The following is a 20,503-nucleotide window of genomic DNA, read 5'->3' on the forward strand; positions in this document are numbered from 1 at the left end:
CAATTCTTCCCATCTTCCCTTTCTCGCACACCCTCCTTTCCTTCCCACCCTTCCTCCACCTTGTCCCTCTCTCGCTTCCTTTCTTCCCCTTTTTCTTCATCCCCCCATCCATTTTACGTCTCTTTAAAAATACCTGATTCATTCTTCCCTGTGATGATGATAATTTGATTTATCAGGGTGAGCTTTATCCAAACAGGACATCAAAGCTCTTTACAGACAGAGCATTTCCAAAGCATATGTACAGCTAATTCAGAGGTACAATTTTCCAGTACTTGTAAGCTGCATGGCAGCCTGTGAAGTAGGTAGAAAGGAACAATATAATTATTACCCAATTATAGCTCAGAACAGTGAATCACAAGGAGGTAAAGTGACTTTCCCAGGATCACACGGCATCTTCGGAAGAGATGAAATTAAAAGCCCCCAAAGACTTGAAACTAACCCCCGTTAAGATTTTCTACAGATTGACGATATAAAAAAAAAAAAAAAGAGAGAGATAAATAAATAAATAAATTAAATTAAATAACCACTTGGACATCCTTCTCTCCTGTGTTTGCAAAGCTCTGGAAAAGATATCTGCTGACAATTCTGCTGGCTTTAAATCACTACCTGGACTTTGGGTGATTTTCAAACGTCCTGCATATTTTACCAAGTATTTTCAAAGGGAAATTAAATGTTTAGGTTCGTTTTCAGAATATTCAGGTAATTGGCCGAGTATGTGCACACATCATTAATGCCCGCAAGTTTACGCCTGCTCTAAGCAGGACATAACCTGTGATTGGCAACTTACATGCAATGGAGTCCATATTCAAAACCTATTTAGATGGATAACTCAAAACTTATCCACATAAATAGCAAATGTGGAGAATTCAACCACTTATCTAGCTAAATTATAGTCAGATAAGTAGTTAGAACTGTTTTAAAAAAGAGGACCAAAGTTATCCGGCCTTGTATAGCCAGATAACTTGCTACTTATCCGGATATCTTTAAAAGATATCCGGGTAAGTAGCGCAACCAGTATCAGCATGAAAAAAAAAAGATATCCAAGGGCCTGTGACTCTCTTTAGCTGGATAACTTGTCCACTAAATGGCCTACTGAATAGTGGTCTAAGTACTTTTTTAAAAAAAATTTAAAAAAAATGTGCATGTGCATCAATTCCCCTTTCCTGGGGAGCACCTCTCCTCAGTGAGTGTAAAAATACATGCAAAATTGAAGTATGTGCCTAGTGTTAAATGCACCGAGTCTTGACTGATTTTCTAAACGACGCATACACTCATAAAACAGAGTGTATGCATGTAAACAGCTGTTGTAAAATCACCAGGGGCTCAGCGCATGGTAAAAGCACGCCCATAACACACTTTTATGCACACTGGAGACAGGCGTTCTGAGGAGAGGTGGAAGGGGAGGAGCTGGGACATACCGCGTGTACGTTTTTGGGTTCTAAGGTATACACACAAGCTTAGCGAGCGCAAGCGATGCCCTGCAAAGAGCAGGGAGCAACTTCGCGCAGGTTATTTTGTGTGCGGCGAATGGCAAATTATCCGAGTATGTTCCAAGCAAACTTAGGTGCACAGGTTCGCTTAGAAAACGTGGGTAGAATCCGTGTGTAAAAGTAACACGCGCATTTTACCCCCAACCCGCACAGTAATAGAATTTACCCTCCCTAATGGAAACTTTAAAAGCCATTTCCATGGGTAAAACAGTGCTTTACCCATGGAAATAGCCCTTTCTAGAGAAAAAACTTGACTGCCTTATATGAGGGTAAACGTATGCGCATAGGAGCTGTATGCGCATACCTATACCTACAATAAGAAGAGGTGTTCCTGTGGGTAGGGTTAGAAATTACACTCATACTTTCCATTTTCAAAAGTATGCAGGTAATTTTTCTTGGAAAAAACATCTGTGTGCATTATTAGCTATAAATATGTGCAGACAGTTGTCCTGGGATGATTATGTATCTACTTCCTGTTACAGATGTTGATGCCACCTTGTGGCTCTTTGTTATATTTCACTGTTTTCTACATCCTGTCTCTGTTGTTACTTTAACCTTGTGAATTGCTTGCTGGGCAATTACAATACAACAGGGCTCTTGTTCACTAGCAGCTTTCAGGTGCCTTTATTTCTACATTTGGAACATGATGTCAGATGTATTTGAACTTCCATCCCTTCCCTGTATCTGAAGCAAAGAGTTTCCAGAGTGCAGTGGGCTCAACACACGGTTAATGTCCTTATTCAATAAACACACATGGTTAATGTCCTTATTCAATAAACATATACACAGTTAATGCGACTCCAACATTGCGCTATGCTTCAAAGGCAAGAGGAAATGTGGAAAAAAGGATTTGCATCCACGAAAAAGCAGGGGAGTAGCTCACTTGTTATGGCGGTTACTACCCCAAACCAAATAAGCCTGATACTTCACTTTCAATGCATATCCAGCATGGCTCTCTGCTTCAACGACAGGGGGAATGAAGAAAAGATGATTTAATTCAGACAACTACCAATAAAGACTGAATTACACAGTCTGGGTAAAACAAATAAGTATGTGTGCAGCTTGCTTGTTACGGAAGTTACTGCCCCAAATCAATTAAGCCTGATACTTTGCTTGGAATACATATCCAGCGCAGCTCACTGCTTCAACGGCACGGGGAATGAAGAAAAGAGGATTTATATTCAAACAACCAACAAGGACTAAATTGCACAGGCTGGGTAAACAAGCATGGGAGTAGCTTGCTTATTACTGTGGTTACTACCCCAAACCAATTACCTAAATACTTCACTAACCAATTAGCTAGATACTTCACTTAGATGCAGCTTCAGCACTGCTATCTACATCGATGGCGGGGGTGGAAGAGAAATAGAACCAAAAAGCTACATAAAAGGGACAAGAGTAAACAGATAAGTATGAAAAAATAAGTGTGAAAGCTTACTGGGCAGACTGGATGGACCATTTGGTCTTCTTCTGCCGTCATTTCTATGTTTCTATAAGAACTGAGAGCAGAAGGCAAGGTGTAATGTTTGGCTGGCCGCACTCACCCTGCATGCTGCCAAACACTGCCGCAGCTGAGACACCACCATTCGCTGATTTCCCCCACTCTGCTGACATGGTCCTTAAGCATGCACGCTGATCTTTGAAGACAGGAAAAGCCAGCAGAAGCGCCTCCTGATGACGTGACACGGCAGGGTTTTTAAATGCCCTGACTCTTGGCCTGCACCCAGATTTCATCTGCTCACTTCCTTCTGACTCTTGGCTTGGACCCGGATTTTGCCTGCTCACTACCTGCCCTGACCCTTGGCCTGGACCCGGGCATTGTTTGCTTGCTGTCTGCCCTGACCACTATCTGTACCTGGACTCTCTCTGACCACTCCCTAAGGGACACTCGCCTAAGCCTTGCCAGCCCCTGGAATCCAAAGGCTCAACCCATGGACAATGGGGCTGGTACGGGTGAAGGCTCCAGTTCCAGTCTCAGTAAGGGCGTGACCGCCAACTGCTGGCCTACTAGGCTGCATCAACCATGTCAACCATGCCACAGCCTTAGGGCTCACACATCCGTGACACAAGGCTTGCAGTGATAATGACTGGCTTAGGATTGCATGTGCTGAAGAATGAGAGCACATCTGTGTCATGGTAGCTACTATCAACATTCTGCCTCCCGAAAGCATGAAAGTTAGGGGTGACTGAAGTAGTAACTGGGAAAATTTCAGGGCAGAATTTGAAGACTACTCTTTAGCCATAGACTTAAATAAGAAGTCAGCCAAAGTGCAGGCAGCTACATTGAAAAGAGCGATGGGTACTGAATGCCGCCATGTTTATAAGCACAATTTGAGCTTTCCAGAGGAGCAGAGAAAGGATACAAAAGCTATCCTTGATCACTGGTAGCCTATTTCAGGCCTGCTAAAAACATAATATATGAAAAATACATATTTGGCTGTTGCAATCAAGGGGAGGGTGAATCAATTGACAATGTTATTACACGTTTCAGAGAGAAAGAACATAAGAACTGCCATACTGGGTCAAGCTCAGTATCCTGTTTCCAACAGTGGCCAATTCAGGTCACAAGTAGCCAGCAAGATTCCAAATAGTAGATAGATCCCATGCTGCTTTATAATGATTTATGGTCTTTTACTCCAGGAACTTGTTCAAACCTTTTTGAAACCCAGCTATGCTAACTGCCCATTCCACATCCTCCAGCAATGAATTCTAGAGCTTAATTGTGTGTTGAGTGAAAAAATATTTTCTCAGATTTGTTTTAAATGCGCTAACTTAACTAACTTCATGGGGTGGCCCCTAATCTTAATTTTTGGAAAGAATGAAAAACTGATTTGCACTACCTGTTCCACTCCACTCATGATTTTATAGACCTCTATCCTATCTCCACTCAGCCATCTCTGCTGCAAGCAGAACAACCCTTAACTCTTTAGACTATCAGGTCATCGTTTTCTGTACTTTTTTTTTTTTTTAATTCCGTTATATCTTTTCTGAGATGTGGCAACAAGAACTGCACACCAAACTCTAAGGGGTGAATTTTCAAAGAGTTATGTGCGTAAAAATTAGCATATGTGCGCAAAAGTAGCATCTACTCACATATAGGCTATTTTATAAACATCAAACATATGTGTATTTTTGCTTTTATGCACACACACATGCGCTTAGAAAAGGGGCGTCTAGAGGAGTTCTGGTCTGGGGCCAACATTTACACACATAAGTTGCTAATTTAAAAGGGACGCATGTAGATGTAATTTTATACGTGCTAATTATTTTGTATGACATTAAACGTGTTTATTGTGTACTATTGGCTGAGTGGGAGGTCTGGGTGAACTGGAAGAGTTCAGGCTGAAGAACCAGGAAGGTCTCCATGACCTGGAGAAGGTTTGGGCAAACTGGTGGAGTAACTGGTAAAACGTCAATTATTCACGCATGTTCTATAATACACCAATTTACGCTAGTAAGTCCGACTTTATTTTCACACATAAAATATATGCTCATATCTTTTTAAAACAGGTAAGAAAAGTTCTGTCAGTTCTCACAAACAACTAGAATTATCTTTCAAACTTAACACACAGGTCCCTCAAGCAGCTTGATTAAAAAAAAAACAAAACAGTTGGTTCCAACAACCAGAATTACCTTCTAAACGTAACACACAGGTCCCATAAGCAACTAGATTTTAAAAATTCAGTAAGCAGCCACCAAGCAGATAGTCTACTACCCTAAGATTTAATCGAACACCTCTCAAAAAGAAGCCCTCTAATATAGACATAAACGTCCCGCACTTCACTGTGCAGCTCCTGTACTCACCAGCTCAGCTCCCTCTAGAAAAGCAGCAACATGTAAGTATGATGAACTGATTTGGGATAAACTAGTCCTTGGCATAGCGGCATCCCACCTCTTGCTTCTAGGAACAATTACCCAATGAAGCAGTTATTTATGGCATCTAGGAACTTAACTTCCTTGACTTGCCCCAATGAGACATCCACCTAATCAATACAAGGGTAATTGAAATCTCCCATTATTATTGATTTTTCCGCGTTTGTTAGCCCATCTAATCTCCATTAACACTGCACAATCTTTGTCACCATCCTAGTCAAGGGGATGGTAATAAACCCCCCGCTGCTCAACTCCTCCTCCTCATCACACATGGAATTTTTATCCAAAGAGATTCCACGGAGCAATCTGTTTCCTGTAGAATTTGTATGCTATGGAATCCTGAACATATGGAGCCATGCCACGACAATACCCATCTGGTCTGTCATTTCAATATAGTTTATACCCTCTTATCACCATGTCCCATTCTTCCACCAGGTCTCTGAGATTTCTCTAATCTTAGTTTTTAGACTTTGGGCATTTGCATACCAACACTTAAATGCATTCTTTTAACTCTTTTTCATAACCAGCTTACTATCAGTTGATTCAAGTAATTTGGAATCAGCTTTTTCTACATCTTCAATGGCAGGACACTCTAAACTCCCCTAATGGTAGCCTTGTGGCTAGCCTGCTCTGAACCATGTGCTCCTGAGCAACTGTCAGCTTTCCTCTTTGATCTACCTTAAAAGCTGTTCAATTTCCTTTTTAATTGTTCGAACCAGTATGTTGAAGGTGGAGCACTAGCCACCAAAATAGGCTCCTCCCATCCAAAAAGTTCCCCAGCTCCTAATGAATCTCCAGCCTTCCGCCTGCAACATTGCCTCATCCACACATTAAGACTACAGAGCTCAGTTTGCCTCTGCGGTCCTGTGAGTGGAACTGGTAGCATTTCTGAGAACGCTACCCTGGAGGCTCTGGATTTTAGTTTACTTCCTAGGAGCCTAAATTTAGCATCTAGCAGGGGCGGATTACGAATAAAGATCGACCCGGGGATTTTCCTCCAGATCGGCCCAGAAGATACCCCGTGGTCTGCCGAGCAAGGCTCTGTTGTGGCTGCGCTCGGCAGACCACGTGACCAGAGCAACCGGCCCACCGGGGATGCCCGATCCCCCGATAGGCCAATCCGCCCCTGGCCTCTAGCATCTCCCTATGTCATTGGTAGCCATATGGACCATGATATAGCAATCTATATTCTTAACATCCAAATCAACAGCAGTCCTGTGCCTATCCTCTGGATACATTTATTTTATATTCCACTCATTTGGCAGTTCAAACCAGATTACATTCAGGTACTGCAGATATTTCCTTGTACCCAAACGGTTTACAATCTAAGTTTATACCTGAGGCAATGGTGGGTGAAATGACTTGCCCAACAACACAATAAACTGTAGTGGGATTTGAACCCTGGTCTCCCTGGTTTGCAGCCCCACTGCACTAGCCATTCCTCCACGCATGCTGAACATGCATCCTGGATGTGAGAGGATATTACATCTCCTAGAGCAGTGGTTCTCAACCTTTTTTCTGTCGGGACACACCTGACAGATGGTTCTCACATGCGTGACACACTGACCCATGATCGTCACAGGGCTAGATGTAAATGTACAGTTTGCATCCACGGGAACCCCCCTGATCCACAATAATGGATGTAAGGCAGAATTATGACATTCCCCGTTCAACTCACTCTACAAAAAAGATATTCTGGTTCTGGTGTCATCTCAGTAACAGCAACTCAAACTCCTTCTACTTTCAGGCTCAATAGCCCTACTTATGAAAAGACAGCAGTTTATCACCAATGCATGTCCTCTTGAGAAAACGCAACAAATAAGACTGATAAAACACTTACATGCTAGTAAAATATCTCTGTAACAGACACAGAACCGACCTAACATACTCCCAGGATCTGTAGTAATGCACATAAACTAATCCACACACAGTTACACCTGTATTATGGAATACACTCAAACAGGAGCAACCCTATCTATGAAAAGGCAACACTATAAATATTAAAATCAGGCCCTAAAAACCAATACACCTCTTATTAGGAAAACAGAACTAACAAGCAGCTATAGATCCCCACACAGAAATAATTGTAAAACTATACTAATAAGCAGAATAAATGTTTCACAACAACTATGAACAGAATAACATCCAACAATTAAAAACTCATAAAAACTATTAAAAATTCTCCAAACACCAATAAAATATTTCAAAAAAAGCAGACACATCACATAATATTAAATAATTAAAATGGCAGTCAATCAAGAAAAATAAACTTAAAAAGCCACCTTTACTTACCCCCTCCAGCAGCTGTCCTACTCCTCTTCCATGCAGGCTGTAGCACACACCAGAAGCAGCAGTAGTGGCTAAGCTCTATACTCATGGTCCTCTTCCTTAGGGCCCATGTCTCTCACACACACACACCATACCAGTCATGCCCCCATGACCAGTTTCTGTCTCTCACACACCAATCATCTCCCAGTCTTTGACAAACACACCAGTCACCTTCCTGAACAGTTTCTCTCATGCCATACACACACACACAGGCTTCCCACTCCCGTGTTCCACTTACATATATGGGCTTCTCACTCTCATAATCACTTTCTCTTTCTCACATACACTCACCAGTCTCTCACTCCCATGCTTGTTCTCTCCACATGCACAGGCTTCTCATTCCCATAATCACTTTCTTTCTCTCACACATACACACACACCAGTCACCTGATCTCTCTCATGCATACACACACACAGGCTTCCCACTCCCATGTTCTCTTTCAGATATACAGGCTTCTCACTCCCGTGCTGTATCTCACACACTCCCATGCTCACTCTTCACATGCACAGGCTTCTTATTCCCATAATCACTTTCTTTCTCTCTCTCACATACACACAAACACACACCAGTCACTTGATCTCTCTCATGCATATACACACACACATAGGCTTCCCACTCTCATGTTCTCTTTCAGATATACAGGCTTCTCACTCCCATGCTGTGTCTCACACACACACAGGTTTCTCACTCCCATGCCCACTCTTCACCTGCACAGGCTTTTCATTCCCATAATCACTTTCTCTCTCTCACACATACACACACACCCGTCACCTGATCTCTCTCATGCATACACACACACAGGCTTCCCACTCCCATGTTCTCTTTCAGATATACAGGCTTCTCACTCCCGTGCTGTATCTCACACACTCCCATGCTCACTCTTCACATGCACAGGCTTCTTATTCCCACATACACATACACACACACCCGTCACCTGATCTCTCTCATGCATGCATACACACACATACACAGGCTTCCCACTTCCATGTTCTGTCTTACATACACAGGCTTCTCCCTCCCATGCTGTGTCTCACACACACCCAGGTTCTCACTCCCATGCTCACTCTCTTCACATGCACAGGCTTCTCATTCCCATAATCACTTTCTCTGTTACACACACATACACACACACCAGTCTCTCTCTCTCATTTCCATGCTCGCTCTCCACGTGCACAGGCTTCTCATTCCCTGAATCACATTCTCTCTCTCACATTCACATACACACCAGTCACACCGTCACCTTACCAACCAGTCTCTCTCATATACATGCACACACACAGGCTTCCCACTCCCATGCTTTCTCACATACCCAGATTTCTCACTTCCATGCTTTTTCTCTCTCTCTCTCTCTCTCACACACACACAAACACACATCCCTGACTGTCTCACATACACATCAGTCATCTCCTTGAGCAGTCACTTTCATTGTCTCTCACATATACACATACATCAGCTCTCTGACCAGTTTCTCTCAATCACACACATACTCTCGATCAAATACATTCTCTCACTTACACACAGGCTCTCAATCACACACATTCTCTCACACACAGGCTGGCTGGCTGCTTCTCTCTCTTTCTGTCACTCACTTCCTCTCTCTCTCCCCCCCCCCCCCCCCCAACGGTAGCTGCTCCTCCTCCTCCAGCCCCCGCAGGCCAATAAGGAAGAATTCCATCGATCGCGGGAGGCTCCTGCTGCTCTCTCCTCTCCCGATTACCGTCTGCTGCAATAGCTTGGGGGCCGATGCTGCAGCGGCCGCTGCTACTTCATCACGCGGCACGGCCTTTCTTCTTCCCGCGCACCGCGTATCACTTCCTGGTCCGGGGGGGGAATGCAGGCGCGGGAAGAAGAAAAGGCCAGCCGCGGATGCCACAGATTTTTTTTTTTTTTGCACCGCTGCCGTTGCCGCTGGGCTTGAACGTGCTGATAGCCCGGCGGCAACGGCAGCGGTGCAAAAAAAAAAAATCTGTGGCATCCGCGGCTGGCCTTTTCTTCTTCCCGCGCCTGCATTTCCCCCCCCCCCGGACCAGGAAGTGGTGCGCGGGAAGAAGAAAGGCCGTGCCGCGTGATAAACTAGCAGCGGCGGCTGCTAGTTTATCACGCGGCACGGCCTTTCTTCTTCCCGCGCCTGCATCCCCCCCCACCCCGGACCCGGAACAGGAAGTGGTGCGCGGGAAGAAGAAAGGCCGTGCCGCGTGAGAAAGGCCGTGCCTGCTAGTTTATCACGCGGCACGGCCTTTCTTCTTCCCGCGCATCACTTCCTGTTCCGGGTCCGGGGGGGGGGGGGGATGCAGGCGCGGGAAGAAGAAAAGGGCAGCCGCGGATGCCACAGCTTTTTTTTTTTTTTTTGCACCGCTGCCGTTCCCGCTGGGCTTGAACGTGCTGATAGCCCGGCGGCAACGGCAGCAGGGAAGAACGAGCAGCGGGCGGGACCGGGAGCCACGCGACACACCTGCCGGTGCTTGGCGACACACTGGTGTGTCGCGACGCACCGGTTGAGAACCGCTGTCCTAGAGAACAGATCCCAGGTACAGGATCACTTTCTGCCACTGACAAGTAATGTTCTTTTGGTGACCTTGTTTCTTCAAAGTAGCACAGGGGTTGTGAGAGAGCAGATCCTAATCAAGCTGTGAATATCTTGCCACTGAAAAGTCAAGAAACTCTTTACTTGTTTCTGTTGTTTATTGGCATCCTTAATCAGACTACAGACAAGACACATCACAGCTTGGTCTTTTTAATCAATAATTATGTTTTAACCAATTGAACAACCAAATAAACATTGCAAATGATCATTGTTAACACACAAAAGAGTAAAACTTGGCTTGCTAAAGCCAAGTTTTCTGATCCACAGTGATGGGAAAGTCTAAACCTGTTGAAAGGGAAGCCATTATTCTAATTGATGATATCCAGATTAGATTCTCCAAACAACATTAGACCTATTGAGCCTACCACGTCAAACTAAGCTTCCATCCTAAGAATAGCAGCACAGAAACCTGGCAGATACTAGGGAATGACTGTTTCATATATAGCAGTGTCTGACAGCCTAGAGTGGAAAAAAAAAAATAAGGGCTGCATTTGGCACAGAAGATGACATTACCGTGGCACCCTAAGTGGATTACGCTCTATTACCATGATAGGAATATTAAATAAGGACAGCAGGACCGGCAGATTGCAGGCCTAGACAGCGATAACTGACAAATACCAGGGTCCAGTGGATTCAACCAGTCTTGTCATAGCAGACAGGGGTGTGGCTGTGAATTTTACTTTCTATTTCACAATATTATGGGGGAATCCGCCTATCTTTTGCTTCTAAGGGCCAATTTTCAAAACTACGTGGGTACTCGTGAAGACCACGAGAACATTAACCAGTGGAGATTGCACCAATTCTCAGTTCCAGAGATCTGCCCCTGATTTTTTTCTTGCAGATCCCCTTTTTCCCCTGCAAATCGACGAGCATGGCTGCCTCCCCTGACCTAAGCCCACCTACTCTTTCCACAGGTAAAAGCATGTGTGTGTTGTTCATTCTCGTGCATACGGGGTGGGAACCTGTCAGGCAGCCTATTTACCTAGGTAAATGGAAACAGCCCTCCAGTGCATCAGTGCCACAACTCATGGCAAATTTTGGATTCGCAGGGAAGGCGCCAGCATTTTTTTGGAGAGGTTTGGCTACATTCTATCATTTGGAAGTAATAAATGTAATCATGTACTGTAAATGCTGAGATATCCTGAGTTTGGAAGTCATGTTTTTATAATGATCATAATAATAGACAATTGCCAGATTTCCATTACTTTTTAATCATCCTCCTCCTCATCATTATTACTCTGAGGAGCAACCTACGGAAATCCAGTCCTTTGAGTGGTAGAGTGCTTGGCAGCTAAGATTCAGCACAACAGTGCGCCTCCTCTTGGACGTGCGTTTTCCCTTACCCCTTATTCAGTAAGGGGAGGAAAACGCGCATCCAACCCGCGGCACCTAATAGCGCCCTCAACATGCAAATGCATGTTGATGGCCCTATTAGGTATGCGCGCGGGATACAGAAAGTAAAATGTGCAGCCAAGCTGCACATTTTACGTTCAGAAATTAGCGCCGACCTTTGGGTCGGCGCTAATTTCTTCCGGCACCGGGAAAGTGCACAGAAAAGCAGTAAAAACTGCTTTTCTGTGCACCCTCCGACTTAATATCATGGCGATATTAAGTCGGAGGCCTGAAGAGTAAAAAAAAAAAAAAAATTTGAATTTGGCCCGCGGCTGTCAGGCCGAAAACCGGGCGCTCAATTTTGCCGGTGTCCGATTTCTGAGCCCGTGGCTGTCAGCGGGCTCGAGAACAGACGCCGGCAAAATTGAGCGTCGGCTGTCAAACCTGCTGACAGCCACCACTCCTGTCAAAAAGGAGGCGCTAGGGACGCGCTAGTGTCCCTAGCGCCTCCTTTTGCCCGTTTTTACCGCCGGGCCTAATTTAAATACAGAATTGCACGCACCGGCGAGTGAGCGTTCGCCCGCTCTCCCGCGGACTTTACTGTATCGGCCTGTGAGTCATGTATTCGGGGTGCAGAAAAACAAGGGAGCAGTATGTGATGGGGGGAGGATGAGATACTGATGTGAGCATAACTAGGAGAGACACCTTGGGGTGACCATGTCTTAACATCTCAAGAGAGCAAAACAGTGTGAGAAAGCAACGACCAGAGCTAGAGGAATGGTAGGGTGTACAACAAGAGGCATAACCAGTACAAAAAGGGGGAGGCGATAACACCTCTGCAGAGGTGATGGGTGAAACATCATCTAGAGCACTGTGTCCAGAACTGGAGGCCATACTTCCCAAAGAAAGAAGACAGGGTACAGGCAATCCACAGATGGGCTGCTAAAATGGTACAGGGTCTACACCAAATGCCACAGCACACGAGATTTAAGGACTTATACTTCAGAAGAGAGGAACGAGGGTCTATGAGAAGAGATGCCCCAACATCTCAAAGATATAAGCAATGCATTGGAAGCAAATATTTTTCAGTGGAAAGAAAGTTGCAGAACATGAGGTCAGGTATAACATTAGATAAAAGTTTTTCATGGAGAGACTGAACAGCCTCTGGGACAGAAATCAACAATGCCCAGGATAAGCGGTTGCAAAGACAAGAGAATAACAGTGAACTATGGTATTGCACAAGGAACTAATTTGGGCCGAGTGGGTAGGCCTTACTGTCCTTATCTGCTGTCATATTTCTTACATTACCTCTTAGTAAAGAGACATTTCTTCACCAATCATCCAGCTCTGTGTCTTAAACCTCCAGCCCCAACATAATGCAGTTGTAGACATTTTTGTTTAAAAAAAAAAATAATAATTTTTTTTTGAATATAGAAGGCTTTTGGTTGAGAACGTACCATGATCAAGTAAAAAATCAGAAACTTAAAAATCTTTCCTCCTTTTGTTATATAACTTTTTATTTTGTGGGGTTTTTTTTTTTTGTTTTTTTTTTTTTAAATGATGGTGTTTTTATTGAATTTTCTGAATTACCGAATATCCCCATGCCAAGAACACAGGCACGCTCAATGTAAGTGAGTTGGAAACACCTCCTATGCTGAGACTAACTGCCATTCAGCTCAATTTTTCCAGGCTTATCCAGTCCTGGTTTCACTTCACTTTTCATATAGAAATCAGAACCACAAGTCCATGCAGGAAGTGGTGGTAAACCAGGCCTGGATCAACCTGTCCTGAAAAACTGAAGCCAGTTGGTAGCCTTGTTGCACAGGAACACTAGACCGCTGAAAAAAAAAAAAGATCTAACACTGATTTATAGAGGCTCCAATTAAATGGCCTCTCGAATTACTTTCTCTCTTCCCCTTAAATTCTCCGCTTCTCAACCTTGGTCCTCAAATCAGATCTGGCTTTCAGGGTTAACCAAATAAGGTAAATCAATTGAAGTGTAGGGAAATAGCTCTCAGGCACATCCATTGCAATTATTCTAAAATCCAGACCTGTTTGGGGAGGGGCCACAAGAAAGGGAGCTGCAAGCCACCAGTCTATAAGTCTCCATAGCAACCAGACAGCAAGTAGATGTTCTTCAAAGTCGCCAGAGAAATAACTCAAGTAGTGGGTGTGGCCAAACTCAATGTGTTCGTAGTTGGAGGATAATGGATAGCGTCTGGTGTAAATTTAAAGTTGAACCCCTATGACATCACAATGGAACAAACTCTTGCATCACTGAGGCCTTTGTAGCCTCAAAGCCAATTATTTGTCTTTATTGCAAGATGGATTTTCCTTTTTTGAGAAACTGAATGCGGTGACCAGTTTATTGCTACTTTCAAACTCAAAATTACATCTTCAACGTCTTCAGCGGGCCTGCCGCAAGCTGGCCATCTATCATTGGCTGTTTTTAACGGTCTGAACCATTATAAGGCCAGAAATATGTTTTGAGAGGATTTTGTTGACAGTGAAGCTAAACCACCAGATTTATAATCACCAAAAGCCCACTGATTTCCCCCTAAGACAATCAGAAGAACAAATCCATGCATGAAATGAAGCAAAACCAAGGCTGGATTAGTGTGTTTGGTGGACCTGGGATGAAACGGCAATCTAATTTACTCCTAGACTGATTAAAATGTGTTATTAATGCATGGATAACACCCATGATGAGAAGGGGCATATTTAGAATTACCACACCAGTAGTTTCACATGGTGTAGTAAACCTATTGCAGCCTTCAAGAACATAAGAACATAAGAAATTGCCATGCTGGGTCAGACCAAGGGTCCATCAAGCCCAGCATCCTGTTTCCAACAGAGGCCAAAACCAGGCCACAAGAACCTGGCAATTACCCAAACACTAAGAAGAACCCATGCTACTGATGCAATTAATAGCAGTGACTATTCCCTAAGTATAACTGATTAATAGCCATTAATGGACTTCTCCTCCAAGAATTTATCCAAACCTTTTTTGAACCCAGCTACACTAACTGCACTAACCACCTCCTCTGGCAACAAATTCCAGAGCTTTATTGTGCGTTGAGTGAAAAAGAATTTTCTCCGATTAGTCTTAAATGTATTATTTGCTAACTTCATGGAATGCCCCCTAGTCCTTCTATTATCCGAAAGAGTAAATAACCGATTCACATCTACCTGTTCTAGACCTCTCATGATTTTAAACACCTCTATCATATCCCCCCCTCAGCTGTCTCTTCTCCAAGCTGAACAGCCCTAACCTCTTCAGCCTTTCCTCATAGGGGAGCTGTTCCATCCCCTTTATCATTTTGGTTGCCCTTCTCTGTACCTTCTCCATCGCAACTATTTTTGTGAGACTGAGACTATCTACAAGGCCCTCATAGTAGTAAAGCATTTATATCTCTACAGGAGGGCCCTCTAATAGGTCAGGGTGAGGTGCTGGTGGTGGTTTAGGGGCCAGTTTCTCATGTAGAGTGAGATATATAAACAGCACAGTACACCTCGGTGAAGATTTGATGTCATTTGGAGTGAGGAAATTCTCACAAAGATGTCATTTCTACTATGTTCTCTCACCCTAGCTTGATGGACTCTATAACAGGGTACCATCAAGCTAGGGTGAGATAACACAGTAGAAATCTCATCTTTGTGAGACTTTCCTCACTCCAAATGATGTCAAATCTTCACCGAGGTGTACTGTGCTGTTCGTACATCTCACTCTACATAAGAATCTGGCTCCTGGCCCCTAAACCACCACCAACACCTCACATCAACCTATTAGATGGCCCTCCTATAGAGAGATAAACAGTTGCACACTGTGAAGGCCTCTCCCTCTCCCTTATGGGCATATTGCACAGCTTAACACCAGGAAAAAAGGTGTAGTTATTTCCGGCATTAAAACCATGCAATATTGACCCTTATTTTCATAAATCCCTCCCAAACCCCTCACTGATCCCACCCCTTCCAAAAATTTGCATGTGCGCTACCATTATCACATGCGCTATGGCATTAACGCATTCGTTAAATGCCATAATGCATCCTAATGAATGACCCATTAGACTGAAACCCCACTGACCCCATGCATCTAAGACATTCAACCTTCTCCTGGCTGTCTATTTCAATGATCCCATTCAGTTTTGCCCTATATAATGATGAATTATATTAAAAAAATTATATAGATAGCTAGATAGAGAAGGAGAGAGATATCCTATAAGTGCATGGAAAGGCTGAAAGGCTTTGTTTTCCATCATTTACATTTCTCTGCTGTTTCCACTTCAGGTCATTAGCCTTAGTCATTTTTAAGATCAGTTTGAGGTCCTTCCCAATGGAGTGATCTTTCTGTTCTCACTACAGTTTACAAAGCGAACAATCACACATTGCCTGATGCTGAAAATAGTTACCATTCTTTTCATTTCCTTGGAGACCTGGTGTGGACTGAGATGGTTATAAAACGGTCGATCCATGCCCCAGTGCGGAGGGTTATAGCCAATGGAATTTGTACGCTGCCTGTTCATCTTCGCAATCGTGGCTTTCTCTTCTTTCTAAAAGGGAGTGGGGGTAAGGTGGGGGAAAAGATAATTCAATGCTGTCATTTTTCTGGTCCCTTTCGAAATTAAAATATGTATATCGCCCTCCAAACAAACAGTCTCAAATCTTCCTTCACCAAATCTCCTTCTTTTAGCTTCCCCTTCTGTCCCAGAAAAAATGCCTGTGATTACTGTGAGACTCTTGTATCGCTCCTTTAAATGAGTAATTGAAACATATTCATGCTTCAGAACAAACCACTGTTTCCTGTAGGCTGAATCTGGCGTTCAAGGCCCAGGGATATGAGGAACTCTAAGAGATGCAAAAAAAAAAAAAAGCCCTACATGAACCCAACTGGGTGATCGAGGCACTCGTATGGCTGGGGCCACCCACGCCAGAGCCACAGGAGCCACTGTGGAAAAGCTCATCTTCTCTTTATTCAGTTAACAAGAAAACTGGTACAAAAGCATCTCAGCAGTGCTGGGCTTTGGAAAGAATGGGATGGAGAGTAGAGAGCCGGGGGGAGGGGGGCAGGGGTGGATTTGGAAAGGTCAGTGATCTTTTCCAGTTTAATTTTGTTTTCCTGGAGGATGTGCTATTCCACGGTGCCTCTGTGGTCAGGAAATAAAGGATCAGATGCCATAAGCCAGTCAGTTTTCATAATTTTCAAAATGAATTCTGCGTACAAAGCAAAATATTTAAACGCTGTGGTTAACGTTATTTTGACCGCTGTCTGGCACTCCAGGGCTGGAGGCCTCTCCTTAACTATTTATGCATAATAATAGTAACAATCATTTCAGCTTATATATGGTGCCATGCCCAGGGTGACTTGCAATAAATTCACAATATAAAAGTAAAAAGTATAAAAATCAATGGAAAATGAATCAGAATTAACAGAGTTAATTAAAGTGAACAAAATAAAATAATGCAATACAAACCACTGCGAGAACTACAGGGCAGCATGAACGACGACGGAGACAGACTCACAAAACAGAAGTAAACCAGTTGAGTGACCCTCAATGTCATCCTTTGGTTGCCGCTACTGCCAGCATCAAGCTGGTCTTAAAGCCAGCAGACTCCCTGACAGCCCTACCAGTGATGGAACAAGCCATGCTGGAAGTTGGAGTTCTTTGGTCCAGGTACCAAAAGCAAGCCAAGGAGGCGTCAGAAAGTGTGCCGACCGAAGGGGACAGCAACCTTAATAAATGGGGGGGAATGGCTGAGGCCACCACAATTTCCTTAAATCCCACTACTGCTGCTGGCTTCAAGGCAGGTTTAAATCACACAGCGCCTATGATTTCCTTTAGCTTGCTAGTTTTAATAATTGCAGATGGCTAAAATGCTACAGATTTACATAGGGATATGGAAGCACTTCATGGCCAGATTTGGGCAAGTCACAGGCGATGGAGTGGAGAGTTAAAACAGTTGCCCCATAGGCATCCCTAAATTCCTGTAGACTAGCTGTGGGAATCTGCACTGTAAGTCAACATTTACCCGGATGGGGAGAAGACATGCGGCTGAGGGGAATGAAACAGTTGCTGTGTGACATTTCTCTCGACGTAAGCAGGGACCAGAATGTGTATTCTGGATAAACTTATTCATATGTCGCTCGATTCACCCAAACTATTAGAATTTAATTCTTTTGATTCGGCATTTCTGTCCAGTTCCTTTGGGCTTCAAGTTCAATCAGAACGAGGAATGATGGCCTAAGCCATTATTTGCAACTACTCAGGATATCGTCACCCTGCCAAGTCCCTCTGGAACCTGGGACATGTGCACCCTAGATCTGGGCTTTAGGGCTATGTATGTTTTTTCATTTCATTTTGGTCTGCAAATATTTTAGTGTGCATTAACTGATTTAACAGGTCCTAAAGTGATTTAATCCACGCTAAAAAAAACAACAATTAGTGTTCACTAAATTAAACAGAACTAACCAAACATCCCTAAGAAGTGATATCCAACAAGTGGTCAAGCATTTATAGCTGGCAGCTGGGTGGTACAACTGGATGAGCCAATTGGTCTTTCCCCTGCCATCATCTACAAAGCTACTATATTATAATGGCCAGCAGGTGTCCCCACTGAGCAATGACTGAGACTCCCTCCCTGAATGCAATCTGTTAAAAAAAAAGAAAAAAGAAAAAAACCAAATAATAACTTGTAAAAGCTGATGATTTTCGGGAGGTATTCATCATGAAGGAAACCAACGGGCTGGAAACAAAAGATACACAGAAGAGGAGGAGCCACCTTTCTGACATACACTGGGCCTCAGAGACAGATTTTAAAACCCAGGATAGTTCACGTTTACTCACTGACAGAGAAGAACAGTTTTCTGATGAAAACTTTACCTAAGTGCTGAGATTTGGGTGAGGCAAGCTTATGAAAAATATTCTGAATACAGTCATTTGGTTTTATAATCAGAACGTAAACAGCTAAGTATGAGAGAACAGATTTTAGAAAACAATTGTTTTCAATGGTAAATTTTCCAAATTTTGATTTTTTTTTTTTTTCCAGTGAGCAACATCTTCTCCACCAGGATCATCATGGCAAACCTGACCAGGTACATATGATCGTGCCAAAAAAAAAAAAGGGAATCCTATTGGTACATGCTGTATATATCATTTGTACCATTAAATAATGCATAATGGTTTCTTATTTTTTAAAAATGGACAAGGACAACTAAGAAGGGGCCTTCCAGCCAAGCCATGAGCTGGGTTTCAAGCAAAGCCCAGCAATGGGCCTCTCTCAGCTCTTCTCAACTCTTAGCTCCTCGTCCATGACATCTCCGAGGCCGAGTCACGAGCCAGGTGCCGTAGCATGGAGGAGGCACTTGGGAGGATCCAGGAGCTGCGACCACCCTGCTGCCCAGCATCCAACCGGGGGGGATTTCTTCCTGTCTCAAATTATGACATTGGGAAATTGCTGTAGGTAACTTAGCCCTCTATTATATCCTCTTCTACGGGAGGTCTTCAAAGCAGAAGAAAGGTAGGTGCTTCCTACAAGCCCATAGCAACAGGAAAGTCTACGATGGCTGTGCTAGTTATAGGGCACATTAGCAATCATTATTAAGGACATGTTGAGGCACCTTCTTAAAAATGAGTCTTAGAAATATCGAGAAAGCATCCAGCTATGATTTTTGCTCAAATAAGCAAAAGAAAGCTTGTTAACTTTTCTAATCTGCATAATCATTTGCCGCTCTTTGGATGGAATTCCTGTCAAAGACATAACTTTCTGTTCTTAATTAATATGGGGGGGGGGGGGAAATGGTTGCCAGAGCACATTAGGAGCCTACAGTCAAGCATCCGTGAATCTGAAAAATAAATCTGACATGCTATGTACATTTTCTTTCAACTTAATGAGGTGTTCAGCCAGTGGCAACCAAAGAGCAAGCTATCAATTACATTAAGTGCACGGGGCCGTTATGTTAAATTCGCTCTTCAGCAGGGGACGATGAATATGGAAAGAAGAAAGCAGGGCATGAAACGATAAAAAAAAAAAAGAGGAAAGGGAGGGAAGAAGCAATTTCCACATTTTATTGCATGGAGTTCAAATGCGCACTGGTATTTCCTACAAAGATGTTTAAAAGAGGGTTCCTGAAAACGGAAGCTGCAGCTGTTAGAAATCTCTTTCCCTCCCCTCCAGGCAAGGCCGGCTCTTTACAGCCTGCAGGAATGAGGCGCGAGTCTTACGCATTTCCACAACCGGGACTCGTACAATGCTGTCTGCGAAACTATGATGAGCCCGGACACGATTCCCAGGACCCCCCCACTACTAAGTTTAAGGAGAACAATTTGCTGGGGGTGTAACTGGTAGGAGCCCAGATAAAAATCTTGCTAACTTAAACCACAAGTTCCAAACGTTTCCTGCTGTCTGAACCAGAACGCAGCAGAATCGTAAAAAATGCAGGACCGCCCGTGGTGAAAACCTGAAATTTTTCCAAGGTCTCTAAATGTGGTAGATTGTTCTTGCTCGTGTATTTTCTGTAGCTGCAGAGGATACAAAATAGTCCCCAGTCGGAAATACAGCCTGATTGCTTGGGTAACTGTTTCTACTTCAGCTAACCTACTGATTGTTCATGCACGGGGAATCACCTTGTGCCGCATCAAATCTACTACATTCCTTCATGTGTTCTGAAGCTTTACAATCTGTTTTTTACTTCTCTTTGGTAAAGTTATGAGCAAAATAGCCACCCGTTTCATCAAATGGCATCACATCTGGAGAGGGAACCTTTTGGATGCTTCTTGTGTTGGTCTAATTAAAGATGTCAAAAACCAGAAGGGACTTGACTTCTTGCAATTTAAACAACTATCAGGCCGATACAGTAAACCATGCGGGAGAGCGGGCAAGCGCCCGCTCTCCTGTGTG

At 43.7% G+C, this 20,503-nt stretch overlaps 1 protein-coding gene across 2 annotated transcripts in view; it reads right to left on the reverse strand.

Annotated features, from left to right (window-relative positions):
- The window catches only part of ADCY5 (adenylate cyclase 5), a 472,164-nt gene that overhangs the window by 128,242 nt on the left and 323,419 nt on the right, over positions 1–20,503 (reverse strand). For both annotated transcript variants that reach the window (XM_029605225.1, XM_029605224.1), the window contains exon 8: positions 16,018–16,158. In XM_029605225.1, the coding sequence (XP_029461085.1) occupies positions 16,018–16,158 (141 nt within the window). The remainder of the gene's footprint in view (positions 1–16,017; positions 16,159–20,503) is intronic.

Source organism: Rhinatrema bivittatum, chromosome 6, assembly GCF_901001135.1.
Source record: "Rhinatrema bivittatum chromosome 6, aRhiBiv1.1, whole genome shotgun sequence".
Lineage (NCBI taxonomy): Eukaryota > Metazoa > Chordata > Amphibia > Gymnophiona > Rhinatrematidae > Rhinatrema > Rhinatrema bivittatum.